Source organism: Terrapene carolina, unplaced genomic scaffold (assembly GCF_002925995.2).
Source record: "Terrapene carolina triunguis isolate 2854851 unplaced genomic scaffold, T_m_triunguis-2.0 Scaffold58, whole genome shotgun sequence".
In the NCBI taxonomy this organism is placed as follows: domain Eukaryota; kingdom Metazoa; phylum Chordata; order Testudines; family Emydidae; genus Terrapene; species Terrapene triunguis.
Window position 1 is genome coordinate 28,208,220 of NW_020664409.1, and position 19,240 is coordinate 28,227,459.

General features: G+C 40.7%; 1 protein-coding gene across 2 annotated transcripts in view; it reads right to left on the bottom strand.

Annotated features, from left to right (window-relative positions):
- Positions 1-3,929: 3,929 nt before the first annotated feature.
- The window catches only part of TWSG1 (twisted gastrulation BMP signaling modulator 1), a 45,008-nt gene continuing 29,697 nt past the window's right edge, over positions 3,930-19,240 (bottom strand). For both annotated transcript variants that reach the window (XM_026661131.2, XM_026661126.2), the window contains exons 4-5: positions 14,678-14,944; positions 3,930-5,325 (exon numbers count right to left, since the gene is read on the bottom strand). In XM_026661131.2, the coding sequence (XP_026516916.1) occupies positions 5,144-5,325; positions 14,678-14,944 (449 nt within the window). In that variant the 3' untranslated portion in view covers positions 3,930-5,143. The remainder of the gene's footprint in view (positions 5,326-14,677; positions 14,945-19,240) is intronic.

The following is a 19,240-nucleotide window of genomic DNA, read 5'->3' on the forward strand; positions in this document are numbered from 1 at the left end:
GGTAATAGATTGTAAAAACAAACATTCTCCCCATTCAAACAAAAAGGGCTAAAGAATCCACTCACTCAGAAAATAGCAACAGTAGGAACTGGTGAGCCCCGAAAGTATAAATCCAGTTCTTGTTATAGATGTGGTGAGGTGCTCACCCTTATATCCATTTCTTAAGAACAGGAAAGTGGAGTGGACGTTTCCTAGGGCAGTGGTTCTCAAACGTTTTCTTTGTGGACCACTTGAAAATTGCTGAGGGTCTTGGCGGACCACTTAATGATCGTTCCAAATGTTGTTTGTACCGTTAGCTAACTATTGTAAAGCACTTTGGATAAAAGCACTATATAAAAAAACTTTATACTAATTAACTTTTTTTGTTCTACAAATAAAAGCACACAACTCAATTTAATATCAGTAGACGTAGTCTTACCTTTCTAATGCGATGGATGTGCCCTCTCTCCCCTGCTGCGGCAGCTCCCGAGCTGGGGCTGGGAAGGAGGGGGTCTCTCCCTCTCTCCCCCACCGCAGCTGCCCCCGAGCTGGGGCTGGGAAGGAAGGGGTTCTCTCCCCCGCCACAGCAATCACAGAGCTGAAGCTGGGAAGGAGGGCCGTCTCTCCTGGGCAGCCGCAGCCCTGGAGCTGGGGAAAGTCACCTCTTTCTCTGGCCGCCACAGCCCTGCATGTCCCAAATTCCCCCCACCCCGTCTTCTCACCCCACTGCCCCCTTCCACCTTCCCTGTATTCCCCCCAAGGCCACCACCTCACCTTACATGTGCGTCTTCTCCAGGGTCCAGGCACCTAATTAGTGCAGCCACGCCTGCGCGACTCCACTAATTAGGTGGGTGGCCCTTCATTCTCTCACAGGCAGCTGCCCAGGCGCGCACCTTAGAGGGAACTATCTGCGGACCACTTGAATGGAGCTCACGGACCACTGGTGGTTCACGGACCACAGTTTGAGAACCTCTGACCTAGGGCATGACAGGAGTCCCAACAAGTGATATGATAGCGTTGTGTGGAGCCTTGTGTGCCCTCTCTGCAGAGACAGACAATTATTTGATGATTCTGAACAAAAATGCCAGGTTTTCAGCATACGTCAGATGACTTTTACTAGGGAGCTTCAGTAAGACAAGATATTGACAAGATTTAGGAAATTTACCTCTCCCAGTAGATACTAGGACCCGGTGAAACTAAATGAAGATTGACAGGAACCAGAGAAAGACGAATGTGTTCGATGTGTGCACTGCAGTAGTGATGGGCATGCAGGATGATCTTCTATATGTCAAAATACAGTCTGGCTTTAGACACCGTGGGCCAGATTCTCTGCTGGTGCACACTGGCATAATTCAATTGAAGTCAATGAGGTAAGCCAATATACACCAGCTGAGGGTCTTATTCAATGGGTTTAAGCACAGTATCACTGGGCTAAGTCCAGTGTATTAAAATTCTGTGCTGTGCCTCCCTAAAATGCAACATAGAAAGTGCAGCTCAGGGGAAAGTGGGGCAAAGATGGCTTTAAGTGTCCTTTTCACCTTTGGGATTCTGGGCTGCTTCAGGTACCGAAAGGCCCCCCTGGCAAAAATTAAAGCAGTCCCAGAGGTGCTCTAGTTTATGGCAGCCTGATATAGGCTGATGCACACTCCAGAGCAGCCCAGAATCTCCACAGTGCACTCAGAGACTTCTTCCTACACACCTGAGTGACCCTCCTGCTACCAAGATTCCCTCTGCACTGAGGATCCACTGTAGAGTCCCCATGGAGAACCTGCACTGAGATAATTCACCCTTAGCCCATTGCAGCACAGGTCTATCCCCTGTATGCTGTCAGAGCAACCTACTGGAGCAGATATGATCTGGCCCTCAGTTGTTTTTTAAAAGTATATGACTTCAAAATGAAATGACAACTGAGTTATAAATCACACTGCATTAAATACTACACTGGCATTACATTACCATTCCACAAATTACACATCAATAATTTTTACAGATATTAGAAATCTGGGGTTGAGAGACTAATTGACTGTTAAAATATTTTATATGTTACATGTCTGTGCTTTAACGTATCAGATAGCAACAAAGAGAATTTAGTTGATCAAGAATTTACCTGGGATTTGTACCACTGATTGTTACACGGGGCATTTTTTATTGAGTACTTAAAGTTTAAGGATTTACAATTTTATAGTGAGTGTTTAATTATATAAGTTGCCCAGATGCTTCAACTGGATAAAATACCAATTCAGCAAGGTACTTACGCATATGCTTCACTTCAACCCCGTGTTTAAGTGCTTTCCTACAATTAGGGCCTAACTGAGATGTGTCCCAACAATAAAATATTTATTATTTTTCCCTCCATGCCATGTAAATTACATAATATTCTCCTATAATGGGATTTTCATAGATAAGAAAATTTCAGAATGTTACACGAATTGCATTTTGTAGGTTTCATGTTTTATATAAAGTAAATACATTCAGTTAGAAGCAAAATTACAATTTCATCTGTAAAACAATTTTCAAGCTGCTAAAAAAGCACTTTGTCACTACACCTTAAGAAAAATAAAGTTATCAATTGAGACTACAGTAATAGGATTAAAATTAGTGAAATCACTAAAATAAATTTATACTTCAACTCCATTAAAAGCTTTTGCCCTGAGAGCTTAGGAAGAAGCAGCAGTGATAAAAGAATCACACAATCCAATAATGTCTCATTATTTATTAAAATACTTGTTTAAACAAATGAAATATAAGAAAATACATCTGATGTTAGAATCATAGAATCTCAGGGTTGGAAGGGACCTCAGGAGGTCATCTAGTCCAACCCCCTGCTCAAAGCAGGACCAATTCCCAACTAAATCATCCCAGACAGGGCTTTGTCAAGCCGGGCCTTAAAAACCTCCAAAGAAGGAGGTTGCCATAGATCATTTGCATACACACTGAGTTTACAGCACAGACTCTCCGGAGACCATCATACATTACAAAAATAGAGCAAACCTAATTTAAAGTGGACTGTCCTTACAAGCAAAAACTTTTCAAGGTATTACACACACAAAAAATTACCTTTTGTGATTTTCCATGATTTTTATGGACATTTAACTCTTTAAAACAGAGGTTCTGTCTCCCTCCACACACAACCTCTCTACCCCTCCTACTTGATCTTGAAGTAAAATCATTATGTAAAGAAGGGTGATGTCATAAATCCACGCAACAGGGTCCCAAATAGATAATCAACTTGATTTGTCTTAAGATTCTGAATCCACAATATTTTACATTTCAAATAATCCAGTATATGATAACTCAAAGCCTTCAGTGTGTCACTGATTTGCAGGGACACTTGTAAAATGTTTTATTAAATCTTGATCAGAAATAATGTATAATCCTCAAGCACACAAAATACAGATACTCACAACATAAGCATATCCTCTCTCCCCTTTCACTATAAGAAATTCATGAAGAATTTCTTTGCACAAAAAAAAAAAAAGGAAAAGATGCAAGGAACAAACCATAAAAAGAAGAAGAAATAACATTTCCTTCAGTTTAGGCTGATCTTTGCCCTTCGCCCAGAAACCATGAATTCAAAACTTTTTCCCATAAATCCCAACTTTAAATAGGAAAAAGTTTTGTTTACCACCAGTTTAAAAGTTTAAGCAAACCTCCAGCTTTCAAGTAATACCTGGAAAAGAGTTTAAAAAATTAAGTCCTGCACAACAGCAGACATTTTTAGATTTTTCTTATTTGAAGAGTTGTATGTATCAGGATAACTAAAAATTCCCAAGTCAATTTTTCAAATAAAATGAGAGTTGAAAATAATTGATCTCAGTGTTTAGGAACATGTTGGTAGGAGAGGTTGAGGCGAGAGGGAGAAACAGGAATAGTCAAATCCATCTATATAAAAAATTAGTAAACTTAAAAAAAGTTATTGTTATAAACACTATCATGAGTTTCTGGCAAGATCACAATTGTACTCAGACTTTATTCTTGTGGTTTCTATGCCATCATCACAGGAAAAACCTAATGGTACCATAGTAATTACCTTATAATTTGCAGTTGCCTACTACTCCATATATTAAAACACAGCAAAATGGACAAAGTGTTCCATATTCAGAGAATGCTCATTTGTCTCAGAGGATAATTATTTCCCCATTAAGTCCTTTTATATCATAAATCTGAATCAAAACCAACCTCAAAGCCAAACCAAACAGTTAGAATAAGTGTTCCACAGAGCAGTACCAAATGTGGTAATGTGACAACTGCCAGCTACTCAACAAATAAACTTGCTGAGCTTATTAGCATATGCAGTTTAATTCCCAGTTTATACATGCTATTTTTTCTGTTCATAATAACCACCTTCCAAATTTGCAGCACAGCACTGAGTTTCCAGGGATAAGACAACCCACAAAGAGTGCGATAGCAAGTGGACATGACTAAACTTACCAGCTTTATTTTGGTTTATAAGAAGAGTGCACTGATGGGAACAAGATTTCTTTATGAAATGCAATACCTTGCCTGCATGAATGGAGGCATATAACAGATGGAGGAATGATGTGTCACACATGGTATTGTAGTGGGTGGGACACCCTGCTTAGGGCTGGGATTTTATCTATTACAGTTCCAGTTTTGAAGTTGAAAAAAAAAAAAGGTTTTCTTATTTTTGAGGACATTTTCACAATAAGAATCTGGGCCACTGGTGTAAGACCATAAGCCACTGGAGTCTTATGGCTCTTATACTGGAGAGTTATAAAATATACATGGAAGAGCATTATCTATTTGAGCACTTGTGGAACTTCTAAATAATGGGAATCTTGTTGAGGCTTCACTATTCTGAACTGCTAAATACAACATTACATTCTGAAAATGAGTATAGGCAATATATTCAGATCAAAGCAAAACAATCAGGACAGGAAGCATGAGGATGGTTATGCTACTCGACTAAGAATAAGGAAAAAATAAACAATACAGTTGAAACATTTGCCAATTAGCATTGTTTACAGGATTTAAAAAGAAAAAAAAATACAGCTATGCTTTGAATTGTATACATCTTTTCTCAAATCATTCATGTTTAGTTGCTCCCAGAACATATCCCATAATGCAATACTTCCAATCCCCATCTTTTTAATTAAGAGACGCTGCTTTGGCCTCCACATTACTATTATACAGCTTCTCTGCTTCAAAACATGCAGTTCATACATTTTACAGTTTTACTGCCATAGTCGATACATTCTGGCCCAATACACTCACAGCAGGCATTGTGAAACCACCGGTATTTTGATGCTCCCATGGACTCACAAGAGATCTTGCACTGATGTATTGACATGCAGTCATCAAAATAGACCACAGTGCACATGTTTTCTAAACAAAGGGAGAAAAAAATTTAAAAAGGTTACTTTAGTTAAGTATGTAGCTGTCAGATGTTTGAGTGTAAGTCATTCAAACTATGTGCCACAGGGGAAACGGAAGGGTGAGGAGAGGAGAAGAGGTGAGAACATAAGGCCTGCTCTATCAGCCTGGATACTTTCTTCATATTGTGGCTCTAACCCCCTTGTAGGTAGTACAGTAGTCTTTACTTCTATGATCATATACTATTTTTCAAGTACATGGTCATACCACTTTTTGCACATTACAAAGTGCACATTGTAAAATGCAGAGTGGATAAGGCAGGGCTACACAGGAGCCCTTGCCTCAATCACCGAATGTCTTGGGTGTGCCTACACTGCAACTTGGATCATGCTTGCCAGCACAGGTAGACAGACCCACCCCCATGGATACATACTTAGGCAGCTAGTCCGAGCCGCCACCTGTGCTACCTCTGGCTCCACTGTTATTTTTGCTATGCTAGCTCAAGCAAAGTTAGTGCTTGTCTGTCTACTCACACTGGGAAGTGCCCTCCCAGTTGCAGTGTAGATGTACCCCCTTTAAAAAGCCTGGTTTTCATGAACTCTGCTCTACACAGTACTGCAAGATGCTGCAGATTTATATTTAGTATTATACAAAAAACATAAGGAATATTGTATTGCTTGAAAGACAATACGGTCATGGATTCCAATACAGTCCAACTACATACATGAGGGAGCAGAGATAAGATTGCACATGCAAACCTATTTTTGGCATTTCCTGAGTTGAGTGCTTACCTGTGCAAGCTAAAAGTATTTTTAATAGAATTTTTGTGAAATACCAAGTGTGCAAGGTGCTTTAACAGCGATTTATCATTTAAACAGATAATACATAGATCAAAGATCAGATTAAAAAAGGCAAGTAATTTAGTGGAGATATATATAATCATGTTTCATTAGTTCCATCATTTCTCTATTCTACAGTATCTTATTACCACAGACTACCAATCCAGTTTTTAGCTGAGAAATTGTTAGATTGCTTCCTGCTGATGCCTATACCAATTCCAACTCTCCCATTTGCCGCCTTAAATTCCATGCTAAACTTCCTTCTTGGATGCTCAAGCATCATCTCTAGCCTTCAATCTGTTAATCTTAATCCCAGCAGCAAGCTTCTCTTTGCAGCAACCCCGACAAGCTCACTCTTCTGCAGGGGTGAAAGTAGGTCCAGTGACCTAGGGCAGAAGGGGCGTGGCTGACGGAGTCAGAGCCAGTCCCAGCCCACCCTGTAAGGTAAGTGCCCCACCACCACCAGGGTAGCAGCAGCAGCCCGGGGCTCCGGGGGCTATTCAAAGGGCCCGGGGCTCCCCTGCTTCTATGGCCCCGGCCCTGTAAATAGCCACCGGAGCCCTGGGGAAGCGGCAGGGCTCCCGTGGCTATTTAAAGGACCGAGGCGGCAAAGGCAGCTGGAGCCCCTGGGCTCCGGGGGCTATTTAAAGGGCCCGGGGCTCCCCTGCTTCTACCACCCCGGCCCTTTAAATAGCCACTGGAGCCCCGCCGCTTCCCCAGGGCTCCGGTGGCTATTTAAAGGGCCGGGGCAGTAGAAGCAGTGGGGACCCCGGACTTTTTAAATAGCCCCCAGAGCCCCACAGCCCTACCCCAGGGCTCCAGCAGTGGGGCTCTGGTGGCAATTTAAAGGGCCTGGGGCTCCAGCCCCTGCTGGGAGCCCCAGGCCCTTTAAATTGCCCCCTGGGGAAGCTGGGCCGCCCCAGTTCAGCAAAGTGGCTCTTGCCGGTACGCCGTACCGGGGTGTACCGGCTTACTTTCACCTCTGCTCTTCTGGCTTCCCTGTGCCAGGGGTTAGTGAAAGCTTTCACTATCTAGCAATTAGACTGAGGTTTCCAGCTCTGCTGTGGAGGGGTTAAATACAAGTAGGAGATCAATTAATGGGGGATAGCCATTTCCTAGTCAGCAAATCATCTCTAGTACTAAAAAAATTTTGGGCAAATGTGTAAAGGCACATGCCAATTAAAGAAAAAAAGGAAGTGATGGATTAAAGAGACATCCCAAATTCTAAGCTTTTATTTTATATATATTTTTAATGGATGACCTTCTGTGAGAGACACAAGCTTTCGAGCCTACATAGAGCTCTTCTTCAGGTCTGGGAAACATATTCAGTGTCACAGCTAAACATAAGGTGGAATAGATTGTTTACCATAAGTAGTTAACATATATTTCGAGGGACCATTCAAGGTGAAGTGGCTGGTTAACACCCCACCAGTCATAGTGGGAAAAAGAAGGGGGTGCAACTGTGGGGGTTGTTAATGGGTTACAGATTGTTGTAATAAGCCATAAATCCAGTGTCTCTATTCAGTCCATGATTTTTAGTGTCTAGCAAAGTTATGAATTTAAGCTTCCAGGCTTGTCTTTTGAAAGAGTTTTGCAAGTTTCCTTTGAGGATGAGGACTAATAGGGCAGGCCTACACTACAAATTTACATTCGCACAGCTGCACCGATGCAGCTGTGCCACTGTAGTGCGTCTGGTGAAGATGCTCTAAGCCGACAGGAGAGCGCTCTCCCCTCAACTTAATAACTCTACATCCGTGAGAGGCAGCAGCTAAGTCGGCGGGAGATCTCCCACTGACATAGCGCTGTCTACATATGGGGTTAAGGTCAGTATATCTACATCGCTCAGGGGTGTGGATTTTTCACACCCCCGAGCAATGTAGTTATACCAAAGTAAGTATGTAGTGTAGACCAAGCCATAGAGTGATCACTTTGTGAAAAGTGTTCACCTACAGGTGATAGGGTGCTTTTATTTTTTATCATTTTCCTGTGCGAGTTCATTTGAGACTGTAGTGATTTTATTTAGTTAATGGGCCACTTCACCTTGAATGGTCCCTGGAAATATGTGTTAACTACTTATGCTAAACAATCTGTTCCATCTTGTATTTAAATGTGACACTCTTAGTATGTTTCCCAGACCAGAAGAAGAGCTCTATGTAAGCTCAAAAGCTTGTCTCTCTCACCAACAGAAGTTGGTCCAATAAATATTGCCTCACCCACCATGTGTCTCTAATATCCTGGGACCGACACAGCCACAAACACCACTGCATACATTTTATAGATTTGTTTGCTTAAGTCCACATAATTCTTAATATAATCAACATTTCTCCCCACTCCAAAAACAAAGGTCATGTCTCTTGGGAAAAAGCAACCAGCAGCCCAGCACTTTTGAATAACTACACTAACAAACCAACATGCACACTGGGGAGGAAAGATCTTTGTTTCCAGGATACAGATTTCAGTTTCCCATTTGCCAGTGATTTATTATGAACTATTAAGAAAAAGCCAATTTTTACAAGTTATAGTAGCTCTATTGACATCATCTTTAATCCATACCAAATCATAGAAGCATTGAAATGTAAGGCTTGAGAGGTTATTTAGTCCATCCCTTTGTGCTGATGCAGGACCAAGTATACCCTCACTAGTGTTTGTCCAACCTGTTCTTAAAACCTCCAATCACAGGGATTCTACAACCACTCTTTGAAGCATATGCCAGAGCTTAGCTATCCTTATAGTTAGAAAGATTTTCCTAATATCTAACCTAAATCTTCTTTGCTGCAGATTAAGCCCATTACTTCTTTTCCTACCTTTAGTGGAAATGGAGAACAATTGATCGCCATCCTCTTTACAACAGCCCTTAACATATTTGATGACTTATCAGGTCCCCACTCAGTTTTCTTCCCTCGAGACTAAACATGCCCAGTTTTTATTAACCTTTCCTCATAGATCAGGTTTTTCTAAACCTTTTTTCATTTTTGTTGTTCTCCTCTGGACTCTTCTCCAATTTGTCCACATCCTTCCTAAAGCGTGGCATCCAGAACTTGACACAGTACTCCAGCGGAGGCCTTCCCAGTACTAAACAGAGTGGAGAAATTACCTCCTGTGTCTTACAGATGATACTGCTGTTAATACAGGCCAGAATGATATTAAGCCTTTTTTGTAACTGTATCACATTGCTGATGTATTCATTTTGTGATCTACTATAACCCCAGATCCTTTTCTGCAGTTCTGATGCCTAGCCAGTTATTCCCCACTTTGAAGTTGTGCATCTGATTTTTCCTTCCTAAGTGTAGTACTTTGTGTTGGTCTTTACTAAATTTCATCTTGTTGATTTCAGATAAATTCTCCAACTTTTCAAGGTCCTTTTGAATTCTAATCCTGTCCTCCAAAGTGATTGCAATCCCTCCCAGCTTGGTGTCATCTGAAAATTTTATGAGCATCCTCTCCTCTCCATTATCCAAGTCATTATAAAAATATTTAATAGAACTAGGTCCAGGACAGACCTCTATAGGACCCCACCAGATACACCCTCCCAATTTGACAACGAGCAAAGACAACTCAGTCTTTCAACTAGTTTTGGGGCGCCCATCTTTTATAGTAATTTAATCTCTAGACCATATTTCCCTAATTTGTTCATGAGAATGTCACGTGAGACTGTCAAAAGCTTCACTACAATCAAGATATAGCACCTTTACAAATAACGGAGTTGGACTTGTTTTCCTCCTTACCTTGACATTGCAGATTTATACTTAAAGCGTGATAAAGGAGACCTAACACTTAACAAAATGTACAATTTCAAAAATGGTTATTTCTCAGGAATGGGAAGCTTTTTGTTTGAGTTGGCTTTTAATAGTCCTAGTCACCAATTCCTTCCTCCAAGGAGACCAAATCATCTGTGAATACATACTTGGATTCTCCCCTCTCCTCTGCATTTGAAAATCTCTCATAACAATAGAATAAAGAAACAAACAAGTTGTCTGATGCAGAAAAAAGAACAAAGCAAGCACACTGTTTCTGCTACATCATTGACTCTCTCTCATCCAGCAGTCCAAGAACAAATCTTTGTTCATGTATGACAGGTGATGGAATTCTGCCTGTTGCTTCTAGCAAGTTCAGGAGCCCTTATCTAAAATGATTATTTCTTGGACTGGTGAAATGGGGCCATGTAAAAAAAGTTACACCTACAGGTTCACAATGTATTCTGGAAAATCTATTTAACTGTTGTCAATTTCAAGAACCAATTATGTAAAACATCCACTTGACTGTCTCACTGTAGATAAAAGGATGTTACTTATTTCAGTAACAGTTCTTTCATTTGCATTTTAACAGTTTTCACGTATGTCAAAAAAGGAATGTGGAAGAGAGAGTTCTCAGGGGAAGAAAACACTGCAGATAAATAACTCATTATCTCAGAAAATGAAGATTTTTTTTTTAAATTCAGAATAAAGGGAGGTTTGTGTGGCAGAGAGAATAATGTACAACAGTCTGAATTCAAAGTAATCAAAACAAGAGAGCCTCATGCTTCCATCAGCATGTTGTTATAATCTTCATGTTTTCCAGTGCAAGCAATAATTATAAAAGAACTACACTGCAGAGTACTTTGGGAAGTCACAAGTTCAGAGCACACCACGTCTGATGTGCAATATTTGTCTTTAAAATCTTATCTATGAGATGAAAAATTCTTCTGATCCTCTCCAAGCCAAACTATATTTACAGCGTTGCCAACAAATGAAAGAGACACAATACATTTCTTGTAAGAGAAAATAATTAGGTAGTCATATACAGTGCTTTTCATCAGTAGATCAAAGCACTTACCGTAACAAAAGAGATAAATATATTATCAAAATAAACCAGCATACAATTTTCTGGTAATTAAGGATTATAAAAGAGAGACCTATTTCAACATCCACCTGTTGTATCCAGTAAGCTAGATACACTGTTGGTGACAAACTCTCTTCCTTGGTTGGCGTTCCAGAAGAGGGTGAATTCAGAGCCCATCCAGAGAGTAACCAATGGTTAATGTAAAGACACCCTTCCCTGCACTATGGATTTTGTTTCATCAGCTGCCAAAAGATACTCTGCTATCCTTCCTCCTGCTGCCAAGATTCTGTCATCACCTGTGACAATTAAGTTCATTCTAAAAGGTACTGAACTGCAAGTTCTGAGCTCTGAGGCCACCAAAAAGGAGTTTAAGCTAAATATGTAGAACAAAAAATGTGATTCCCAGAAAAACAGCCTGAAGTTGTGACTCAAGAGTTGACAACCCTTGGTATGAACAATTACCACTAGTTCCAGAAGTTCAAAATAATATCGAAAGTGTCAGAGTCAAGTTGATGAGGAAATCAGCAGCATGGTAACAGAATGTGATTTTAAAGTCCAATAGCTCGCAATGTGCCAGGGCTAGAAAGGAATGCTTTGTACCAAGAGAAGTTCCAGTTTCCCAGTGATATAAAGCAGTCCTTTCTAGCCCCAGTGGTTCATGAGGTATCTGTCATTACAACTCTCAGTGGTCCCTTGGGCTAGTGATACTATTTTCAGTTCTAGATGAGTACTGAAAAAGTAAGTCCAACACCTCAGACAAGATTAGTTTCAATCTCTGCATAAGCATTGTATAGAATCAAAGCAGTCAGAGAGGCTGTGGCAGAACATGGCAAGTGTAGTTTTAGGCAGGGCCCATTCCAAGTTTTGTGGGACCCTATACAAAATAACGTACAATAAGCTGGGTCCCATCCACCTCTGACAATCCCCTCTTTTAAACCTCTAGTTATTGACAACACACCCCCAGCTCCAAAGCTAGGGAAAAAGTGGAGGGGGCATATGGAAGCCAGCATTGCTCCTTATGGACAACAAATAAAAGAGTCATGGGTAGAAAGAGGATATCTGGGCCGTACCCTCTTAGCATGCAAGGCTAGTGCCAGATGGCAGGTGTCCACAGAAGGAAGACAAACTGAGCAGAGAGGAACCACAGCATGCAAAAAGCCCAAATGTCTTTCTAGTAGCCCCATTACAATCGTTAGCAGCACTACTAGTGGGACTGATGGATGTTTGGCATCCAGGGCCCTAGATGTGCAGGGGTTTATGGGATTCCATAGGCTTAGTGGACGGAAGAGCACCGCTGACTGTAGGATATGTTGGTATTTCTAGCAGAGCATTTTTCTTGTAGATGTTTTAGCTTGAAACAATACGGCCGTTGTTGGTTAGCCTATGCACTGTCCTACTTATCTGGTTTGGATAGTCTGAATACCATGTATATGTATTTTGTAGTACTTGTGCTTACACAAGCTGTATGAAAGCCTTCCTGCACAAGTTACATATACTGTGATTGAGCATATTATCTGTATGTCCATACTGCCCAGCAGTTTCTATTCCTCCTCCAAGTACATGATGTTGGAAGCAATTTTACACCTTCCCCATCTACAATCACTGAAGATCTCAAAAGGATTAGATCTGCTCAAGTTTCTTAACAATAAAAAGTTCACTTTTATTTCTGTGCTGAATTCCTACCATAGCCTGTTAATAAAGGGCATTGAGTACCTATTTCTAAGTTTAACTCAATTGTCATTCTCGGAATTTAGCAGTAGCATGCTGATCTTTGAACCTAATACTGAATACAATGTTGCTTATGGAGCAGGCAGTCTCATGAAATAGACAAAACACCTGGATTTTGGACTTTTCCCACTATGAATAAAATGCAAATTGTTATTAGAACAAGTTGCCCTTTTCATAAAGTCTTGAGAAAATTTCCCCCCCAAAACTCCAACTTTTCATCCAAAAAGGCAGCAAGTAAAATTGACAAATGCCTTCCAGAGTTACGAACATCAGAGTTACAAACTGACTGGTCAACCACACACCTCAATTGGAACAGGAAATATGCAATCAAGCAGCAGCAGAGAGCAACAACAACAACAAAAGCAAATACAGTACAGTATTGTGTTAAATATAAACTACTAAAAAATAAAGGAAAAGTTTACAAAGAGATTTGACAAGGTAAGGAAACTGTTTCTGTGTTTGTTTCATTTAAATTAAGATGGTTAAAAGCAGCCTTTTTCTTCTGCATAGTAAAGTTTCAAAGCTGTATTAAGTCAATGTTCAGTTGTAAACTTTTGAAAGAACAACCATAATGTTTTGTTCATATTTACAAACATTTCAGAGTTACGAACAACTTCCATTCCTGAGGTGTTCATAACTCTGAGGTTCTACTGTATAATTCACATCTTTAAATATTGTACTGTGTGCACATATGGCTTTCTGCAGCTTACCATTTAACATTGTTACTTTCATTATTCTAAAACCAGAGAGCAAATATTTTAATAATGTCAAACACAGATATGAAGTAGATGTTTTCTGACCATATGGTTTCCTGCATCTGGAATTAATTTATTTTCTTAATGTTCCTTAAAATCAAAGGAAATTAGTAAAGTCTCTCTCTGAGTTCCATTTAATGAAGAACAGTCATGTTTAGAAACAAAACTAGGTCAGAGGTTCACTCTTATATGGAAATGCAATAGGTCTCGATCAATTGTATTCCTTTCATTAGTTAAATAAAAGGGCCAGCACAGGAAGAACAGTACACAGTTACCAACAGTCAAACACAGCACTGCTTATAGATATGACTAATACATCAGATGGTATTCCTCTTTAAAAAAAATAAAGTGTTAAGAAATCATTTAGTTAAGACGAAAGAACAGTTTAAGAAGTTTCTCTAAGTTTCATGGGAGAGTGTCGGAGAAAATATCGTAAATTCTGTTTAAAAAAAATCAACCGGCAGAAAAGGAGTCTCTCAGCCCCCCACTATTGTCACTACAACTGAATTTGGCATCATTTCCCCCTGGCAATCAATATTTTATCATCCTTCCTCCAATCACGTACATCCCCTGAATCAATGCCAAGAAAGAGATAACACTTATTCAGATTTACAGTTAATCCAGTATTACCTGGAATATCATTCTGTCACTCAGATGCTCAAAACATGCCATCTTGGAGCCACGAGTTTAACAGCTATTCCAGATCCCGCAACAAAAACACCAGCTCTCTGAATTTTTCCTTTTTAGCTCTTTAAAGCTACATATTTAAAACTGTTCCTGCAGCCTACTTTTGTATTACTATGGGATAGATTAGGTGTAGTTCCTGATCTGAGTCTGATTTTCTCTGAGTCAGAAGAGGCAATTGCTTCAGCTTCTGACAGCATTTTACAATATCCCACCTAGAGTGGTGTGAACTGATGAAACCTCATATGTTGGAGGGGGAATTCCATGTTGACAAATTGTTTTATGGTTCATTCCCCCCCCCCCCCCCCCAAGACTTTCATATGCTCCTCCCTTTGCCCATGCTGTTGTATTACTCCCCCTTTGTCTGTCACAATGTGACAGAAATTACACCAAACTCTTCAGGGCAGGGACCATGTCTTTTATTTGTACTTTAAGGAGGCTAGCGCACTTGAGCATAGTTAATAAAAAATTGTTGTCCTTTTTAGGGCCCCTTCACAAAGGTAACACTAGAAATTTAGCCTTTAGACAACTAACTGTTACCTTTGTCACTGGAGTATGGTGAGTGGACAGTGTTGCTTGGAACAGAGACATTCTGGTGCTGCGGCTGGTTAACTGTTTCTAAAAATGACACTAGATTCTCATGATGTGACAGTTCTTCTGCAACAGGGAAGGAAACAATATTCCAGTTCAGCTGAGTATCCCCTTCTGTGAGTGCCCGGAAGAGGGAAGGGATTGGTTCATGCAGTTCCTCTACAGTGCTCTTGGAAGTTGGAGGGGTGTCACTGTAGTTGCGAGGATTGCACATACCTGCAGAGGAATGAAAAGTCATAAAACTGTTTCCCATCCGCCCCCAGGAAGGGCAGCATTTAGAAATATATATATTTTTTTTTTTACAAAAATTAAAAGGAGGTGAAATCCTGACCCCCAATGGTATCAGTGGAAAAGCTTCCATACACTTCATTAGGGACAGTATTTCACCCATTGGGTTTAAGATCTTTGCAGTGATGCACTGAAGTTTTAAGTGAGATGCCTTGCAACACTGAAGTACATAAATGAAGACACCACAAGAACTTTTGTGCACAGCCCTCTGCTTCCCTTTCTCCATTACTGTTATGAAAAGTTCAACTGAAGCCGTTTGTTTTGTTGAACAAAAATACTACAATACTAGAATACCAGCATCTGAAAGAAAACAGATATTTATTTACATTAGTATGATCAGAACTTGAAGAGTTTATCCAAAACCTAAGAGCCAGGGTGAAAAATACCTATAATGCACTCCCCTAAAGCCAGGCCTCCTGGAAATGAAAGGAACACATAATTGTTTACAGTGTATTACAATTAATGCAATATTCATGTCAACATTTTATGTTGTTCTTTCTCTTGTTTTGTTTCATCTTTATTCCACGTCTTTCTTTTCTACTTGAGATCATAGTGCACCTCTTCCTCAGTGCTTTCCAGTCATTTTCCTCTTTTCTTTCTTCCTCATACACCTGCTCATCTCTCTTTTTCCTTGCACTATGTTCTCTGGCTCTGCCTCTATATTTTCTATCTTTCACTCCCCCCACTTCCCCAGGCTCTCAATACCATACTTATGCTCTCTCCCACACCCTCAACTCTAACCACCCCCATTTATATTATTAATAATTCATATATAGAGCTTGAAAACATTGCCAGACACCTAATGGCCAGAACTTCCTTGACTTTATGAAGGTGTTTGATAGGGTCCACAGAAAAGCCTTCTGGAAGATCCTGAGACACTATGGAATTCCAGCAAACATTGTTAATGTGATATACACTTTGTATGACGAATCTGCATGCTGCATCAGCACATGGATCAGTGACAGGGAATGATTTAAGATTGCTAGCTGCAAGGTTGTGTACTATCCCCACTTCTCTTCTGCATGGTCACAGACTTTGGGATGAGAACAGGAATGGCTACTGCCTAGTGCACTTGTATTGTCTGTGAAAAATATAAGCTGTGAGACTTAGATATCAACTTGGATGGAATGAAAAGACTCTCTGTGAGCATAAAAGCAGAAGTGGCCAAAGTGGGACTTTGTATCAGTACGCAGAAGACCAAGATCATGGAAAGAGAAGGAAATGCTGCCAACACTGATGGATGTGTGATTGGTGGAGAAGCGTATGAAAGAGTTCACAACTTCATCTATCTTTGAAGTACAATATCTACCAATGGACAGATCATTAAGAAGTGCAGGCAAGAACTAGCAAAGTCAGTGGATCTTTTTCCCATTTGCCAAACATCTATCAGAGTAAGATGAAAAATATACACACTAAAATGAGATTGTACAATGCAATTGTCCTCACAACACTACTGTATGCCTCAGAAACACAGCAGGTGGTGGAAGTACACAACAGGAAGTTCATTGGAGAGATTGTGTAACCAATGTGGAAGTGTTGCACCACATAGGTCAGCAGAATGAGGACTCAATACTCAGACAGAAATGGTTACAGTGGTTTGGCCATGTCATCAGGCTATGTTGTGGCAGAAGCACAAGGTACATCTTAGATTGGATCCCACCTGGAGGGAAAAGAAGAGGTGGAGGACAAAGAATGACCTATTGCAGGACAATCAAAAAAGATGCTGCCACAATGGAGACAACTTACGGTAGAGTCAAACATCTTGCTCTGGACAGACAGCAGTGGGAAAAATGGGTTGCCACATGTGCCATTAGGCACAGGAGATTCTAAAGCTAAAGCTAAGCTAAAGGCCAGAAGACAAACTATAACAAGGGGACCCAGTGTCCTTCCTTTTATCAGCAGAAGAGAAAGGGAAGGGTGTTTAAATTCCTACCAATGTGCTCTCCCTGGACCCTGCTTGGGGACTCCCCATTTTGTAGCATCCAGATAGTAGGTATCTGAAAAAAGTGAAGCTCTTCTTGATTGCTCTTCTATGAGCCACAGACACTCCCTGACTCCCACTGCTGCAAGGGTGGTAGGGATCTATGCTGCTTCATCGCTATCCTGGCCTCCATTTTTTAATAAATTCCTTTTGATTCCTTGCTCTCCATAGTCATTAGCTCTAGGAGCTACCTCTACTGCTGCTGAGAGCTCACCCAAGCAGCAGCATGAAATAGACTCAATTGAGGACAACCGTGAAGCTATCAAGAGAATTCTAAATAGCACCAGTGAAATTGACCAAAAACTTTTTAATTCTACTCCTGCAGCTGCTGCAGGGCAGCAATCTGTGAAACACTAATCTTTCTCGTGCTGCTGTTGTATCTGTTTAGTTTTTGTTGGAAGCTTTTCTCCACAACCATAAGGGTTAGATGTATTTTTTTTTAATATTAAAACTTACATCTTGCAGAAGGCAGTAAGCATGGACCCACTAAATCATCCTACCCCCCCAGATGAATGGACTTTCCAAGGCTGAACATGACACAGGAACATGCTTTACTATTCTTACACTTCACATAGGCAACAGGTGTCTCCCCCATTCTGCCCCCATGCAGTTTTCATACAAGATGTGAATGTTATTTGGGCTTGCCATTGCAACTAGAAATAAAAATTCTTATTAGTCCCTGGGAGTTAAAAAAAATTAAGTTTATATATTGAAAAGCCCACTAAAAGTAAGGACAAAAGTCACAATGAAAAAAAGCCAAATATCAGTTCAATCATTACTAGTAATGTGGTTTTCAGTTCCAAATTCATGTGGCCTCCTAGAGCTGGAAATTCTTTATGCCCCTGGAAAGCTAAGCATTACAACTGTTCAGCAGCATTTGCAGGACTTGCAGGACTCAACACTCTCATGTTGAGCTGAAAGCATCCCCTGCTGAGCATGGGTGCCTCAGTCATCAATTTCTGCAAACCTGAAGCTTTCATTTAAGAAGTTAAATTTCTAGTCCCGTGGTTGCAAAAATAATCTTCCAACTATGAATCTAGTTTAAGTCTAGGTATAGTTCTCTTTTTGAATCTGCCTACCAACAACTGCAGTGCCTCTGCTGTTGCTGATACGTGGCAAAACTACAAGCAAAGTGAAGTTTTGATAGTTAATTGGCCAGTTTCAAAGTGGGCAGACAAAACCCAATGACCAGAGCAGAACAACCAACAATCATGTCCATTTCATGCTATTGCTTGGGAAGCTATGAGCAGCAGTAGAGGAGGCAGGCGCTGTAGCTATTCATTATCTTCAATAGAGGGGAGAACCAATCAAAAAGAAGCTGTGGGAAGGTAGAACAATGGAGACTTGCCCCTCTCACAGCAGCCAGAAGGATCTTGAGTGAAAAGAAAAGAAATTAATTTTCCTTTCCAGCATCCAGAGGAGGGTTGAAACTTCTAATATATCAGACATCTATAAGCATTTGGCTAATACAGGAGATGGAATCCCTAAGCAGAGTCCAGGGATAGCGCTCACTAGTAGAAGCCTTAGCTACAAGCACTGGGCTTCTTGTCAGGGCTTTATCCCCCGCAACCTCACTGGTGGAACACTCACCCTCATCTTCCATACCCGTTTCTGGATAGTAAGTTTACTCTTCTGGCTAGTAGGCATCTGGTAAAGTTTTTAAGTATTTGTTTCTAGCTCTCAGGGTTCACAAGACAGCAAGCCTTAAGCTCCACTGTTTGTATGATATTTCTAACGGCACTTTGTAGTTAGTACTTCCACTGGATCACAAAATGTGATAATTGAACACTGTTGGTGTACTAAGTTCCTCTCAGGTGACAAATCAAGGGGTTGTCTATAATCTAAAACAGAATTAGCAAATCAGTTATCATGACATTAAACTGAACAAAATCAGGAATACCACAGATAATGTAATCAAGTGACCCAGTAATATCTACTTGTTTATAATCAGGGGCGGCTCTAGGCACCAGCAAATCAAGCACATGCTTGGGGTAGCCCATTTGCAGGGGCGGCAGGGATCCAGCATGGGAGCTGAGAACCAACAGGGGGCCCTGGGAGCTGTAGTTCCTTGGTTAGCTCCCTGCCTATAGAGCCAGCCCTGGAGCAGGGAAAGAACTACATTTCCCAGCATTCCCTTGGCCACTACCAACAGGAAAGAGGGTGAGGGAGTGAGGAAGCTGAGACCTCATGCTGCAGCCTGCTTTGAATGGAGAGCTGCACTGTGAGTAGGGATTCCATGTTTT